The sequence below is a fragment of the Tribolium madens genome, unplaced genomic scaffold (assembly GCF_015345945.1).
Source record: "Tribolium madens isolate multiple individuals breed KSU strain unplaced genomic scaffold, Tmad_KSU_1.1 Scaffold_1;HRSCAF=32;Tcas5.2_LG8, whole genome shotgun sequence".
In the NCBI taxonomy this organism is placed as follows: domain Eukaryota; kingdom Metazoa; phylum Arthropoda; class Insecta; order Coleoptera; family Tenebrionidae; genus Tribolium; species Tribolium madens.
The window spans coordinates 3,040,720-3,056,530 of NW_025400984.1; the positions used below are offsets into that span (position 1 = coordinate 3,040,720).

At 31.7% G+C, this 15,811-nt stretch overlaps 3 protein-coding genes across 3 annotated transcripts in view; 2 read left to right on the plus strand and 1 right to left on the minus strand.

The window, feature by feature from the left end:
* Window positions 1-7: 7 nt before the first annotated feature.
* LOC123016411 (serine/threonine-protein phosphatase 2A catalytic subunit beta isoform) lies at window positions 8-4,576 on the minus strand. Its single transcript, XM_044416788.1, has 5 exons — window positions 4,441-4,576; window positions 4,090-4,203; window positions 3,351-3,812; window positions 712-1,004; window positions 8-657 (listed from the first exon to the last, which is right to left on the minus strand). The coding sequence occupies exons 1-5, from the start codon at window positions 4,522-4,524 to the stop codon at window positions 585-587; spliced, it is 1,026 nt and encodes a 341-aa protein (XP_044272723.1). The 5' UTR covers window positions 4,525-4,576; the 3' UTR covers window positions 8-584.
* Window positions 4,577-4,977: 401 nt separating this feature from the next.
* Window positions 4,978-6,621, plus strand: LOC123016298 (guanine nucleotide-binding protein subunit beta-like protein). Its single transcript, XM_044416608.1, has 5 exons — window positions 4,978-5,144; window positions 5,298-5,506; window positions 5,712-5,843; window positions 5,898-6,181; window positions 6,355-6,621. The coding sequence occupies exons 1-5, from the start codon at window positions 5,036-5,038 to the stop codon at window positions 6,575-6,577; spliced, it is 957 nt and encodes a 318-aa protein (XP_044272543.1). The 5' UTR covers window positions 4,978-5,035; the 3' UTR covers window positions 6,578-6,621.
* A 4,166-nt stretch (window positions 6,622-10,787) lies between these two features.
* LOC123004004 (ankyrin repeat domain-containing protein 6) overlaps window positions 10,788-15,811 on the plus strand; it is a 24,180-nt gene continuing 19,156 nt past the window's right edge. Inside the window, exon 1 of the mRNA XM_044397097.1 lies at window positions 10,788-11,244. The gene's annotated coding sequence lies outside the window, so the exon portion shown is untranslated. The remainder of the gene's footprint in view (window positions 11,245-15,811) is intronic.

The window sequence follows — 15,811 nt, forward strand, 5'->3', positions numbered from 1 at the left end:
AAGTTTGTTAGAAATAATTTTTACTTCACAGAAAACCAAATTTACAGTCTTAAACACAATATTGTTAAATGAAACGAGATTATAGCCATAGCCAAACGCGGTTTTTGTTTCACTAATTTATTTCAGCGATTGATAACGTAAAAATTCATATACAAGGGGGCAAACACCCTGTACACAAATATCACACATCAACAATATTTAATAGAAAAAGGAAAACGGTTTGTACACAATCTGAACGTTTTTACATAAATAATGTATAGAAAAAAAACCTGCACTTTTTAATTAAAACACTGAGTATATAACTAGGACATGCATACCTACCTTGTAGTTTATGTATAATAATTTTGGTCGCGAATAGGGCAAACCTACCAAACCTCAGTACTCGAATTTGATAATAATTTAACAAAACAGTATAGAAAAAAGCTCGTTTCGCCCCCCTTTCAAGTTAAATTATTAGTATGGGAATTGGGAGGAGAAAAGAACTTGTTCTCTTTCAGACTGCGTCATTTGTACGCTACATTTTTTGTTAACAAATACAATATATCTAAGCAAGTTTATGATATTGCGATTGACAAATATAAGAATTACAAGAAGTAATCGGGTGTCCTGCGCGTCACGTGGGGTTCGCCACGACGAGGTGCTGGGTCGAATTGTAAGCTGAAAATAAAACACAATTAAAAATAAAATCCCCAACGAAATTCCGACTCTTACAATGAATATTTTAGGGCATCATCTAATTCCATGATGGCTGCTTGATTACCGCAACGGTAACAGTAATTGGGGGCGCTAAAGATGGTGACGACGTTGCGGTCATGACACCAATTGTAACCTTCCATAACTAGCTGATGGGCACGCGAAACTAATGTCAAACCGTTTGAGTGATTGAAAGTTTCGGAAATGTCCTGGCCGAAGGTGTAACCGGCCCCTCGAGGCGAAATACCCCAGCCGCCGCGGTCGTCTGGGTCCGACCACAGCAGGTCGCACATTGGCCCCTCATGGGGAACCTAAAAAATATTCTTTCTATTGAAACTACTACTAAAAAACAAATTCGGAAATGACAAACATTTGAATGTTGTTGCGTGAAATTCGTCATTAAATAATTAGTCAAGCTGCCATATCAATAAAAATGCGTGTTGTCACCTGACCCAATTTTATTTTGCTTATCCAATATTTCAACAAATTTCTCTCAGTTTTTCCGTTTTAAAACCCTCGACAACTCGCCAAAATAAATAAAACGGAAGCTTATTTTTTGAGCCAATTCGCTTTTATTGATTCGATTTTCCCCAATGGACTTTGAAAATCATTTTTCTAGTAGAGAACGTGAACAATGCTTCTGTCGATATCAATTTCTTGTGTCGTGGTGGGAGAAGACATTGTTTCCTGTCATTTATAAATTATTGAAAACGGATGATCGAAAATTTTCATCCAAATTTTAGAAGTTGGATCGCAATCGTAATAAATCATTGCTCAATGAATTAAAATTTTTAATTAACATGAGTTTGAAGATTTACCAAACAGGTATTACCAGCTTACTAGACCGGACTGATTTAATACTCATAAATATCTAAAAATACCGGCAAACTTTCCTTGGCGAAATTATTTTTCCCGTAATAAATTTTCGTGAAACTTCGTGAAGAATTCGAATAATCTGGAACGACTCTAAGATAAACAAGAATCAGGTCAAGGCCACAATGTGATGAATTCGTTATAATTAAGGGTGTTTGGGGTGACAACCGCTCGACATTTCCATCCAATAAATTGTTTGGAAGCTAAATAGATAGACGTTGGACCTTGAAAGCAATTACTTCACGTTCGACTGGTTTGAAACTTTTTTTCCACTATCATTAATGGAAAAGCAACGTTTTACTAAAATCACTTTTTTCGATTCAATTGCAATCAACGTTTGAAATTTTCAAGCAAAAGTTGTTAAAAAGATTTACGCAGTAACGTGTCACGAGAAAGAGGGTTTATCGCCCTCATAGGGACAACTAACGACCGCGTAAAAAATTCATAACAAGATAGGCAGAATCGATAACTTGGCAATTTTTTCATGAAAATTGTGCAAAAATCCATAAAAGTGAAGACATGAAAGAAAATTTCATATCGATTCTGACAAATTAAAAGTGACGGTTATAAAGGGGATGATTTATTACGATGTGGTGTCGGATTTTTTGTTTCTTATCTGTGTAGATTTATCGGAAAAGTTTCATATTAAAAGAATCAAAATTTATTTGTTGTTTTCTCAAAACTAATTTGTTTCCTCGTTATTCAAAACAAAAGGAAAAGATTTCTTGTTTCCTTACGAAAATAATAAAAACACAGTGACACATTATTATATTTCCAATAATAATAATAAACTATTCTATTGATTCAAAATAATCAATACGAAATTATTTCTGGTTTAATAAATTTTCTTATCGATGTGTGTTTGACTTTTATTAAAAACGAGTCTTTTATCACACAAGAAGTCTATGACCACGCTTTTACACGCAATAGACAATTGATTTTGTATTCCAGGTATTCAATAAAATAAAACCGGAATAAATTATCCCTAATTACTATGATTTCTAAGAATTCTTAAAATTTACGTTTCAAAATTAATAATTTTTCATTATATTTTTCTTTGAATACCATTAGGTTATACAGGGTGTTTCAGAACTCGCAAATCAAAGAAAAGTGTCATGTAAGATACCAGAAACATGGAAAAAGTGTAAAAAAAATTCTATATAAAAATTTCGACATTATGGGAGTTTAAATTTTACACTTTAACTATTTATTTTTGTTTTAAAAATAATTTTAATTTTTTTGCTTCATAAAAATAATATAAAATAAAATAATTTTCCAAGGTTTTTTACTGCAGGCTATTAGAAGTGGAAACAAAGAAGCTGTATCATAAATTGTAACTATGTTTAACGTTATTTGTACCTTTAACAAATATTTATGAAAAAACATATTGTACAAGATCATCAATTACATTAAATAGGCATTAAAAATATGTCAAATGTCAAAAAATAAATCTCAAAATTTTGTGACAGAATTTTTTTTAACATTTTTTCCATGTTCCTGGTATCTCTTTGTAGTTTTGAACCATCTTGTATTTGGCTTAAATTATTTCAACTTCTAATTCTATTATTACTTTTACGTAATTTATAATTAGATAAAACAATTGCATGTACAAGAAAAGTAATTGATTTAAGGAACGACTTCCTGATATTAAAATTAATTGCATAATGGCCAAATTATAATAAAAACAATTAGAATTTTATTTTTGATTGAAAAAAGTGTGTCATTTTCGAATACGTCCCTTTCAAATCTGGTCGCGCTCTACATGTTTCGGCCCCCATACCCACCTCTTGTAAACGATCTAACGCCCTAATGTGATCCAAGGTATCGATGCTGGGACTCAGCCCTCCATGTAGACAGAAAATTTGGCTATCGACGAGCGCCGTCAATGGCAAATAGTCGAATAAATCCGTAAAGAATTTCCAAACGTTTGCGTTTCCGTATTTTCTCAAACATTCGTCGTAAAAACCGTAAACTTGGGTGATTTGTCTGGACTCGTGGTTGCCTCTTAGAATCGTTATTCTTTCTTTATACCGAACTTTGAGGGCTACTAGCAGCGTCACCGTCTCAACGGAATAGTAACCGCGATCTACATAGTCACCCATAAAGAGGTAATTCGTGTCGGGACTCCTTCCTCCTATCCTGAACAACTCCATCAGGTCGTGGAATTGACCATGGACGTCCCCACAGACCGTTACAGGACATCGCACTTCTTGTACGTTGGATTCCTTCGAGAGGATTTCTTTCGCCTGGAATAAGGAAAATTTTACATCACTGGATGAATCACTAGGTGATTACGAATGAATGAGTGGTTTGATTAGATTTTATAAAAGATTTATTTGGCTCCAAGGATCTAAAGTGCTTATTTTACTAGCGATAACGCTAACCAGGATTGTAAATAAGGAGTAATAGTAAACTGAGCGGTGTTAATTACAATAAACACTTTAATTGCTCCCGACTTGAGATAACACAAGCAAACAAAAATCGATTTGGGGGACTCAAAAATACAAAAAGGGCAATATTTACCTTATCACATAGTGTCTTTACTTGATTTTCTGATAGTTGCTTACAGTCATTTAACTGTTCTATCCACTGATCCAGTTCTTTACACGAAGCTTTATCATCCATTGCTAGCGGTATCTGGTCATGCACACAAAATAAGTTAGATTATAAATAATTACACTAAACTGTTCGAAATTCGGTTTGTTTCTCTACATAAATTACTCGTTATTTTACTTTTTATCTATCCTCGGATGAACACACCAAAATGGCGATTATGTGGTAGATTTATAAAGACCTCTAGCGGCGGCTTTGTACACTCACACATCAAACCGGGAAACTCAAACGAGAATACATTACTTACGAAAGTGATTTTACCTGGGGCTGTTTTTCACATAATAGTGAAGCAGCGGACGTCGGAGTCCGAAATTTAATCGGTTTTTGAGTTTGGGGGCCTTTCATTGCTCTTACAAGGTGAATTGACGCTTTGTTGACATTTCTCACACAAGGTCGTTTGTTTCCCAGGCCCTGCCCATGCAAGCTGATTGGTCCGTTCAAATTTGAAAAAATTAAATCCAAAATATAAAATAAAGCCTAGATTGTGAGATATTAGTAAGGGAGTTCTCACAGAGTGGTTTACAAGCTCAAATTATTGATAAAGAACAAAAAAATCTTAAAATACATCCGATAATACAGAAATCTGTAATTTACATTAAAACACCATTTTTGCTATTTAATGTGGTTTAAAATTCAATTCTTGATAAGTGTAGAGTTGTGGCAGTTGATTTGTTCCGTAATTCGTCAAAAAAATAAAAAAATCGAGGCTTTTCAATTGATGTTCTTGAATAAACTAGTAACTTTCTGTTGTGAATTTAGTGTTTTTTATGGTTGGGTTGGTAATCCCTGAGCCACCTCTCTTTTCCATTTCCTTTTCTTTTCGTGCCGGTTTTGTGCGAGGAAGGTCCTCTAAAAAATGTCTGAAACTCTACAGTTAAAAGGCACCCTTTTGGGTCATAATGGTTGGATTACGCAAATTGCGACCAACCCCAAGTACCCCGACTTGATTTTGTCAGCTTCCCGAGGTAAGAACCCCAAATTCAGCCTCATGTTGGTCCCCTCTAATCTCCGATTATTTGCGAATTTCGCAATCATCCGCCTCTATTTTGACCTGATTTTGCAAAATTAGCATTGTAAGGTGTGGATTTTAAGGATATTTTAATTTTTTTTGCTTTTAGACAAGACTTTGATTGTGTGGAAGCTGACACGTGACGAGACATGCTATGGGGTGCCCCAGAAGCGCTTGTACGGCCATTCCCATTTTATTTCTGACGTCGTCCTGTCCAGCGATGGTAATTACGCCCTGTCTGGATCATGGGACAAGACTTTGCGTTTGTGGGACTTGGCTGCTGGGAAAACAACGCGCCGATTCGAGGACCATACCAAGGTTTGAAAATCACATTTTTACTGTTTACAGTTTGATATCCTCACGTTGCAACAGTCGGAAGATTTTTTGTTTTTTTGTATTTAATTGCGACGACTGAAGTTTGACTGTTGGGCCCCATTTTGTAAGTATCGTGAGACATATTAGACTAGTACCTCTGGAAATCTCATGTAACCATTCGAAATACTTAAAATTTGTGTCTGTTTAGGATGTCTTAAGTGTGGCTTTCTCGGTTGATAACCGTCAAATCGTGTCAGGATCGCGCGACAAGACCATCAAATTGTGGAATACTTTGGCTGAGTGCAAATATACCATCCAGGATGATGGCCACTCTGATTGGGTGAGTCACTTACAACTTCCACCAACTGTGAAATATTGTTAAATGTGTGTTTAGGTGTCTTGCGTCAGATTCTCCCCCAACCACTCCAACCCCATCATCGTGTCCGCTGGTTGGGACCGCATGGTGAAAGTATGGAACTTGACCAACTGCCGCCTCAAGATCAACCATTCTGGTCATACCGGCTACTTGAACACTGTGACTGTCTCTCCTGACGGCAGTTTGTGTGCAAGCGGCGGTAAAGATTGCAAAGCAATGCTTTGGGACCTCAATGACGGCAAACATTTGCACACTCTTGACCATAATGACATCATCACCGCTTTGTGCTTCTCGCCAAACAGGTAATTGATAATCCCCATAATTTATTTCGTAATGACTTCTTAATGATGACAAAAAAACTTAACCACTTGATGGCTATGAGAGGTTAGCGGATATGGGGCTGATTTTTTTATTGAAGAAAAAAGCAGTTTAATTTGTTACGATTTGTTTAATCTTTTTTTTTCTTTCGGTAAAGGTATTGGTTGTGCGCCGCTTTTGGACCTTCCATCAAGATCTGGGACTTGGAGAGCAAGGAAATGGTTGAAGAACTTAGACCAGAAGTTGTTTCCCAACCTCTCAGCAAAGCTGAACCACCACAGTGTCTCTCGCTTGCGTGGTCTACCGATGGACAGACTTTGTTTGCTGGCTATTCTGATAACACTATCAGGGTTTGGCAAGTCAGCATTTCTGCCCACTAATTCTTGATGTATTTTTTATAATAAATAAATCTGGAAATAAGTTATATTATTTTCTTTATATCTATAGGATTTAAGTTTGTTTGTATTTTCTAAAAATAAAGCTATTAAACAGAAATGATTTTTTTGTTGAGAACTTTTGCACTTCAAATTTAGAGTTAGGAACCCTTAAAAAGAAAGTTGCGGGTAGTTCGCCATGTAGACAAACGACGTGTATTGCTGGTTGCATACAAATAGTTTTTACACATTTAGTGTTTATTGAGTTGCCTATAATAGAGTAATTTTTTATGGAATTTTTGTCTGAGTATTCAAAAACCCCACTGTTCTATACAACATTTGATTAAATTATTACAATCTAAATTAATTACTAATCTAGAAAGATTTTAGTTTTTTTGTTTAATCTCTAATAATTATGGGTTTGTGTTTCACAACTTTAATTATAACGCAACAATGTTTTTTCACTTCTTAGTACATAATTACCAGTTTAAAAATAATTAAATTTGAAGACGAATGACAAAAAAAATAAAATAAAATATAATTGGTTATAACGACTAGGTAACACACGTTTATAGTTTGTTAATAGTATACTAAAAAACAAATGAGTAGATATCAAAATCTTACTTTTAAACCAAGACATTTGGTATATGAAAAATCGTTGAAAACTATTAAACAACGATAACAAAAGAACAAAATTTTTCAAAATTCTTTATTTTTAGACACATATAAAGTACCCAAAGATACAAAAAAAATGAAAACCACTCAAAATCAAGCATAATTATTTTAAAAGCACCCAAAAACACAAAGTCTCTTGCACTCTAAAGCGAGTTTTTATTTCTCAAAAAACCTTGTAAAATTCCTTCAAAACCTTCCATAATAATGAGACGTTGTAAAATGTATTTTTCATACAACGTGTTTCAAAATGATTTTCGTCTAATCGCCTATGGATTTTCAAGTTAAAAAAATGCCGTTTTAAAAAAATAGGGATACATAAATGTTAATAATTTACGTATTTCGGTTGACAGCTGTCACTGTTGACAAAACTATCTGGTTCAAAAAGAGTAGAGCGGCACAGAAAACATTATGTAAAGATATTCCATAAACGACTAGATGTAAATTATTTTGAAATACGTTGTACTTTTTTTATATTGAATGTCTTTTAAACTGAAAACTGTTACACAAAATACTTACTCATTGTATCACTGAAATAGAAAAAATTATTTTTAGATCACATGATGGGTTCACAGAAAGTTAAATACAAACAGATGTTAATAATTTGATTGATGACATGGTCCGAGTAGAATTTCGGAGATAAAAAATTAAAAACCCGCTGAAATAAATACAGTTTCTGGTAAGCATAAAACAAGGCAATTAAAATACGATCTCAAAATATAAAAATAATTTCTTAAAGCGATAACAATATTTTATCAGATTTGTTGAAATTTGAAATACTATAGGTACACAAAAAGAGAAGTTTTGGTTTTATCAAAATGGGTCATCAATTTTGTGCTCAAGAGGATTTTTATTTTGCTAGTTATGGAAAGTAAAGTCATTTGCGTTGCAAGTAGCAAAGTTTTACATTGTGAGCACAACAATAACATTATTTATAGTAATTGCCCACTTAGCAATAGTTATCTGAAAATAATTTTTAATTAATAAAATTAATAATTCAGAAAATTATTTGAAAGACTAAATATTACAACTCGTGCCTTGTCCACATTCATTATTATATCTGTAATAAAAAAATAGAAAAATTGAACTAATTATGTCATTTCCAAGTCGAATTAAATTATTAGAAGCACGTGACCAGGTATATTTTCCCGTTGGCACTAACGGTACAACCGACAGTGGGTAATTTTACAATCTTTTGAAATTCGTGCGTAAAAATAAATACTTCCTTGTCAGATCTTGGAGACTTTAACAATAGGTCGTGGCATTGTTCTATCCAAATGCAGAATTAAATGTCGGATGTTTTTGACAACTCCCATCCCAATTTCAGGGCAATTATCACGTAGACAAGAAACATCTAACGATGCGACTAAATTATGATTGACATGAACTAATAGAAAATGGGAAAATCGTTTGAACTTGTTTGGTTTCCAATAAAAGAAAAACCTTGACTTAAAATACGCGAACCACCAGGTGGTCATTTGCGTTTTAGTATAGATTTTAGATAAAAGAAACAAGAAATCAAATTTTTTAAATTTTTTTTTTGAAAATCAGTAAAAAAAATTCAAGAAATGACTAATTATTGCAAAAAACGTAAAAAAAACACTTGATTTTCTTAAAAAAGAAAAAACTGAGTATTTTTTAGAAAAAGTTTCAAATTTTTTTGTGATTTTTTTTTCAAATTTAACAAATAATTAAATAATGCAAAATTGTAAAAAAAGTTAAATTTTTTTTCAACTTGATATAGATTACACAATGCTCAGATACAATGTACACTTGTTCCTTTAATTCTTTATTATTTTGTAAAACTTTTATCAATATTGACCGATATCGGTCCGAGAAAACGGTTTGATAAAGAAAATTTATAGGGTTTTATTAAAGGGGTTCAGCCGTAAAAAACTTGAAAACATTAGTCTCTCCATGATTTATCAGATAAAATATCGAAAAAGTTATATTTTCTCTTTTCTTCAAATCAATATTGAGAGTGAATACAATAAGAAAAAAAACTACTCTTACATTTTTTGTGTGGTCATTGGTTGTTGAAATATCGATGACCAAAGATAAAAGGATCTTTTTTCATTAAAAGTTAGATATCTCAGCGACAAATTGACGTAAAAAAAATAAGACGATTGAACAAGCAAGCTATGCGGCCCATGCATTAATTTAAAAAAAAAAAATCTCGAGGTCGTGAAAAAAAGAGAAAAATTAAAAAAAATTAAAAATTTTCCTCGCTCTATTTCTTAGGAAACTTTATGCTTCAAAATGTTTTTTAAAAATCTAAATGCGACCATCTTAACTTCATTTTTCATTTTCCAAAAATAACTAAGAAATTTAGGAAATTTTTTTGTTCCCTCAATTTTTTTCAGTAGTGTATTTTTCTCTGTATCAAACTGCCCTTAACAAATAAAGAAGTAATTGTTTTTAATACAAAAAAACTTTAAGTAATCTCAATGCAACAAAATACAAAAATAGTACAAACCATTTTTAAGAATTTTTAAAAATAATATACGTAGTCAAAAATTTATAGTTACCTATGCCAAAGAATAACTACCATGACATTTTAAATGTAAAATTATTTTGGAGTTGTCTAAATTTGAAAAATGCCACAACAATTTATTTTTGTTGTAATTCTAATAATAAAGTTTCTAAAAGAAATATTTTTTTCAAAATATTTTTTATTTCCCTGTTGACATTTTTAGCACAAGTTCTGAGAGTTAGATTTATGAGAAAATATAAAAAAAATCGTTAAAATATTTGCAAAAAATTGCAATATTATATCAAATTTAAAAATTTATAAAAACAGTAAGTAGAAAAAATGTATAATTACTATTTATATGAAGTTATAAACAATAATTTCAAGTAGTCTTCATCAGTAAGTGTTAAAAAGTTATAACGTTAAAATGTTTAAAAAAAACTTTAAGTTGAGTTATCGCAACACAATTTTTAATTAAATATTAAAATATTATATTCAAAATTTGTGGGAGCCCGATTTATAAAAAAAATGTAAAAAACAAGCCTTTGTACTAGTAAATAGTTATTTATGTGATGTCCCGATTATGTACGTAATGCCAAAGGCGACCTAATTAGAGAGCCGAAGGCATTTCATTTAAGGAATTAATGAATTAATGATTATTCAATTATTCATTCAATTTCAGTATATTTTAAAAGTAAAAATCGTTTTTTTTTATTTTACTTCCTAGGGAATAAAGTAACAAATTATTAGACAAAAATGAAGGAATAAAGCGTCACTTTGTATAGTCAAACTACCTGCAGTTGATATTTTTTGTAAAAAATACCAAAATCTTTATTGTTTTAGTTTATATTTTATGAAAAAAGAAAGAAATATCTATGATCTGAATAAGGTTCTGAGCCTTTTCAGATGTTGGTAGCTGCGATAACCCAATGAGAAAGTTTTTAGAAACTCCTCTTTGGCTCTTGGTGAAGAGTTGTGTCTTCATTGAAGAGCATTGTTGTTTGCCTACTCATCCGTTGTCTTCGTGCTTTCGCGAATCGTTAGAAAAGCGCTAAAACAGCCTCCCAAATCTCGCTAATCAGAGCAATAATAAAGCAAAGAGTTTTCCCGTGTTCCTAAAAATAGTCGTCGAATGTAGCAAATACACGCCGGTTTGTTGTAAAAGTCAAACCGTGTAAAGGAGCAGTATCATTGGTGAATCGTCTCCGTGTAGAGCGTTTAAAATTCCCAGGTGAATGCCAGTCCATCAAGCTACCTTCTAGTGGTCAACTGGTGCTCAGTAATGGCGTTGTTGGTGCGTGTGCTCTAAGCCAGTGTGGTGTTTAAAAGTCGACTTTTGCAACGTTTTAAAATAAACCTCGCACATTTTGAAGAATTGTAGCGTGGTCAAGAGTAATAATAGTTTATACAGACTGGACTTAAATAGCAACGGAGGGATTTTCGTGCTAATGATGTGATTGTGCTATGTGAATTCTTCTAACTATCGCGGACCCAATGTTGAGGAAGCCGACTCTAAAGGAATGTAGATAAGGTAAAAGAATCCATAACAAATTATCATCGAGACAGGTAAAATAATTCAACGCTTCATGAGTTTATCCAAAAAGCGGAACCAAACAAATATTTACAGAGTCGCAGACCAACCAATTAAGTTATTATGACAACTCTCGAAAAATCATCTCAATCTATTACAAGAATTCGATTTCGCTCTCCGGTAATTTACCGTAATTAAACTCGAAGAATGTTTGCACCTAATAAGCGGTGTTTATTATGATTGTTAATAAAATAAGTGCTTCTAAATGCGTTTTTCTTCGAGCGGGAGCAACAGGTGTAATTTGCCTAAGAAATAGGCTTTTCGCCGCCTCAAAACGATTTATTACTCAAAAACACCCGCAATTTGAGTAACGGATTTTCGGCTTTGCAGCATTCCACACCAAATTAATTGCGAATAATATTTAGTCGTGTGAAACGTAATCAAAACAAATAATTAAGACATTACAACCGACGCTACTATAACAATGATATAATTTCATGCTACATCACTTTAGACAAAAATAAAAATTCTTTAGTTAGGTTTTTTGCGAAAATTTATTACTTTACGTATAAAAGACGCTATATAAAATAAATTACTTCTATTAAAAGTTAATTTTAATGGCTGCAAAAACGCCTAGATGGTGTAGTTTCTAGACTTCTCCGACTGTACATTTTTCCACTGCTTTATGGCAGCTTTAAATAAATTGCCGTTGTCTTTTTTTCGACATAAATTATTGAGACAAATAAACTTTAGTTCCGCAAACAAAGGAGAAATTTGTACGCTCACACTTGATAATAAAAACGAAATTGCTGCTATGGCCACAAACGTATTTGAAGTTTCATTTCCAAAATAGTTTATTGATTTTTCCGTTTTTTTTTTTTGGTTTTATTAATTTTGTAACATTAAAAAATTGACAGCGGTTTTCTTTCTCATATTTTTATGCGTCTCTCCCAACTTCACTTAACAATTTATTATTTTTACAAATTTTTCTTTATGAAATTCAGTAAGTGAAAAAATCTTTAAAAGCCAAAATATTATATCTTCGATTTATCTGATTTTTTCGAAATGTTTATCTTTTGAGTTTGAGAATATTGAATATTTAAAAAATTGACCATTCTCTTTTTCTTTTTACACATTTCTCCTAACATTACTCAACAATTGTGTCATTTTTACATACAGGGTGTCCCAGCGAGTTGAAAAAGTCCATTAGTGATCTTTAAATAAAAAAATTAAAAAAAATTATATAGGACATTGGTAGATACTAATCTAGTTCGTCGCCTAAAATTATTATCAACTCTACAGCGTGTCTCAAAAATAAGTTACAATACAAACTTTTTTTTAATGAAACACTATGTTAAATATATTTTTATTTATCAATTCTGGACATTAAACGTTAATTTGTAGATAGGCAATTTATCAGATGCAAAAATAAAAAATAGGATCTTCCATTTAAATTTTTTAAGTTATTTATCTTTTAACAAACTTCTTAATTTATTAATTATTACAAATGCAAAACACTAAAAAATTGCTACAGCTTTAAATTCTGTACTTTCTTCTTTGCAGAGAAGTAAGAAAAAAATTGTTGTAGCTGTCTTAGTTTTTGTGTAATGAATTTTTAAAAAGTGCATGTTTTTGTCAAAAAACCGTCTTATTTCTAAAACTAAGCGAAATCGACTAATAAAAATTTAGCGTAAAAACATTGTTTTAAAAGGCTATACCCAAAAATGCAAAGAAACATAGGGTTTCATTTAAAAAACACAAGTTTGTATCGTAATTTAATTTTGGGACATGCTGTATGGTTGAAAATAATTTTAGGTAATGCACTGGATTAGTATTCATTAATGTTCTATACAATTTTTTTTAAATTTCACCATTTAAAGGTCACTATTGGACTTTTTCAACTCTCTGGGACACTTGTAGGTATATCTTTTTGAATTCATTGAGTAACTGTTATTTAGATTTAGCTTTCACAATAGTTTTACTACATTAAATCTATGAAAAATACATACTTTCTACATACATATCTTCTATTTATTTATTTCTAATTTAATTCTGGACTGTTCTGCCAATTTTACATATTGTACTATATTTTGTAGACAATTTTTTCCTTATTTTTACAATTTTTTTCTGTATTAAGCATCCCTTCAAGAAGAAAACCTTTACGTCTCCTAACCAGTTATTAATTCATGAAGTTATAAATGTCTTTAAATCTTTAATTTCAAAAGCATTGCTTTTTTTTTGCTTTTGCTTTTTTTGGGTTAATTTTTTTATGTTAAATTATAATAACGCCACAGGCCTGCGATGTGAAAGTTGTCTTGAATGTAAATAGTGATTTATTCAGTTTTTCAGCTGCTGACTACTGAAAAAATAATGAAAAATCTATCACATACGGTTTTTTTCACAAACCATTCTTTTAATTTTGACAATTATTAATACAATAAAAAGTACAGTAAAATGCTTTTTATGTACATATTTATGGTGGAAAAATACGCTTAGAGGGAAAGCAAAACCAAATTTATTATTTCTCTTTAAAAATAGCATGTGATAGAAGAAATTGAGAAGCAGTACCAAAAATAACATAAAAATTATAAAAAAAATCTAAAACAATTTAAAAAAAGTAGTTTTTCATTTGGTATGAAATGCTAAATTTTAAAATAAGTTATCAACGACGAAATTTTCCGGTTTTCTTGATGCCACTCGAGTTACCAGAACGTTTTGCAACGTGTAGTTCAATTTATATTAAAGAACCAGGCGGAAAATTTAAATTTAAATTTGTTCGTTTTCTCTTCATTTGAAACGCGTTTATAAATCGTGAATATCTCTCCAGATCTCAATCCTGAGATACATCTCGCTCCACAACGAACCGGTGTCTTATTCGCATCTCCCCGAATTTAAAAATTAATTAACATCAATTAGACAAACCTTACTAGTGTAGTGGTCCTTAATGGCGCAATTAAACCATAATTTAATACTTGTATATCTCAGCCAGTGTTGATTTTACGATAAAGAAGCAACCTCAGTCGTACATTCATTAGAAGCCTTGAATAGTCCTTAAGTCATCTCAGCCAGGAAGCAATAAAATGTGGAAGAAACGGCTGCACCTACACCGTCGCGAATTTTTCCTCGATAACACAGCCATCAAAAACGTGTCGTATTGTTTTAATGCATTTGATAAAAACAATAAAATGGTGAGGCGATGACCCCGCGACGACGCCTCGAATTGATCACTTCCAAACTGTCTTTCTTTGTTGCATACCTGAAATGTGGTTAATAGAGCCACACGTGTCATAAACTCGGATAAAACGTACCATAAAATGATAATTTACAATAATTTATTTCAGTAGGCGAAGGCAAAGAACGAGTCGAGAGCCGCAGACCATAACAAACTCGTTACATTATTTTAACGATAAGAATTTACAATAATATAACGTTTCCTTAATCCTCCAGAGTCAATCATCGCGAATTTAATGCATGATTTGGGTTTTTTTAAGACTTTCACTCTTCGTGTTCTTTGTTTCGAACGAGATGCACAAATTGGTGTCATAGTAATCCATCAAAGTTAATAACAGGTGTTGCAGAAAACCGGACGGGGGAAAAGAATACAAAAGAAATGGGGCAAATAGATCAGACTGTAACACCAAAAGCAAATGAATTGTGGAATGCAGGATGTAATCAAGATCTGGTATCACGAGTTGTGATAGAAATTTCTTACAAAACAATTTTTTTTCTCTCTTACTTTAGTACTCAAGAAACGGAAGAAAGTTGTTAAGTACTTATCAATAAAATATTAATTGATTAATACACCTACTTCCAAAGTAGGATGAATAATAATGATACGCTTGATTAAGTTGCAATGTAATTTTTTTGCCCATAAATATTCATTTCCCCTAATCCGATGATAGAATTGTTGGATACAGAAGTAGAACACATCTTTACAGTTAAATTGTCAGAAACAATGATGTTTGACGACTTGAACTGAAGTAACTCAGTCTAACATTCCATTTTTCATACATCTTGACAGGTTCTCGACGTAGGTGAAAGAAAATCGTGTTGCTTTGGTTTATAAATGGGTTTGTTTAAAATTTGTAACAGGTTCGATGAGTCGACGATAAAAAAATAGATAAATTGAAGGTAGCAAAAAATTGCAACAGTTCAAATGCTATTTTATTTAGTAGTTTTCATTTTTACGAAAACGGTCGATTTCATAAAAATTTTTAAAAACATTAGTTTCAATACCAGCAATGTTAACAATAGAAAATACAGTCATTTTTCGAAAAAAATTGGATAAAAAGAACGTATGAGCTTGATTTTATTTGATATTTACTTATAAAACACTCAACTGACTATAAATTCACTTTTATGTTTCAAAGATGCAAAATAAAAGCATTTGTTATTTCTGATGATATAGTTTATTGGTTATTTTTAGAACAGAAAGCTAAATTAAAAAACGAACAAAACTAACTTGGAACAAAAATGGTGAATTTGTTTTATTTTATGTTTATTTTTTAGAGAAAATCAACTGATATTTGTAAATTAATGTGTTGGAATGGAATTAAATTATTAAATT

What these genes read in the sequence shown, in the direction of transcription:
- LOC123016411 (XM_044416788.1), bottom strand. Translation starts at nt 4,524, where the DNA reads ATGAAAGGCCCCCAAACTCAAAAACCGATTAAATTTCGGACTCCGACG. An exon ending in TAAAGACACTATGTGATAAG is followed by an intron (nt 3,813 to 4,089) that starts GTAAATATTGCC and finishes TCCTTATTCCAG; the next exon opens with GCGAAAGAAATCCTCTCGAA. An exon ending in GATGCCCTAAAATATTCATT is followed by an intron (nt 658 to 711) that starts GTAAGAGTCGGA and finishes TTTTATTTTCAG; the next exon opens with CTTACAATTCGACCCAGCAC.
- LOC123016298 (XM_044416608.1), top strand. Translation starts at nt 5,036, where the DNA reads ATGTCTGAAACTCTACAGTTAAAAGGCACCCTTTTGGGTCATAATGGT. An exon ending in GATTCGAGGACCATACCAAG is followed by an intron (nt 5,507 to 5,711) that starts GTTTGAAAATCA and finishes GTGTCTGTTTAG; the next exon opens with GATGTCTTAAGTGTGGCTTT. An exon ending in TTGTGCTTCTCGCCAAACAG is followed by an intron (nt 6,182 to 6,354) that starts GTAATTGATAAT and finishes CTTTCGGTAAAG; the next exon opens with GTATTGGTTGTGCGCCGCTT.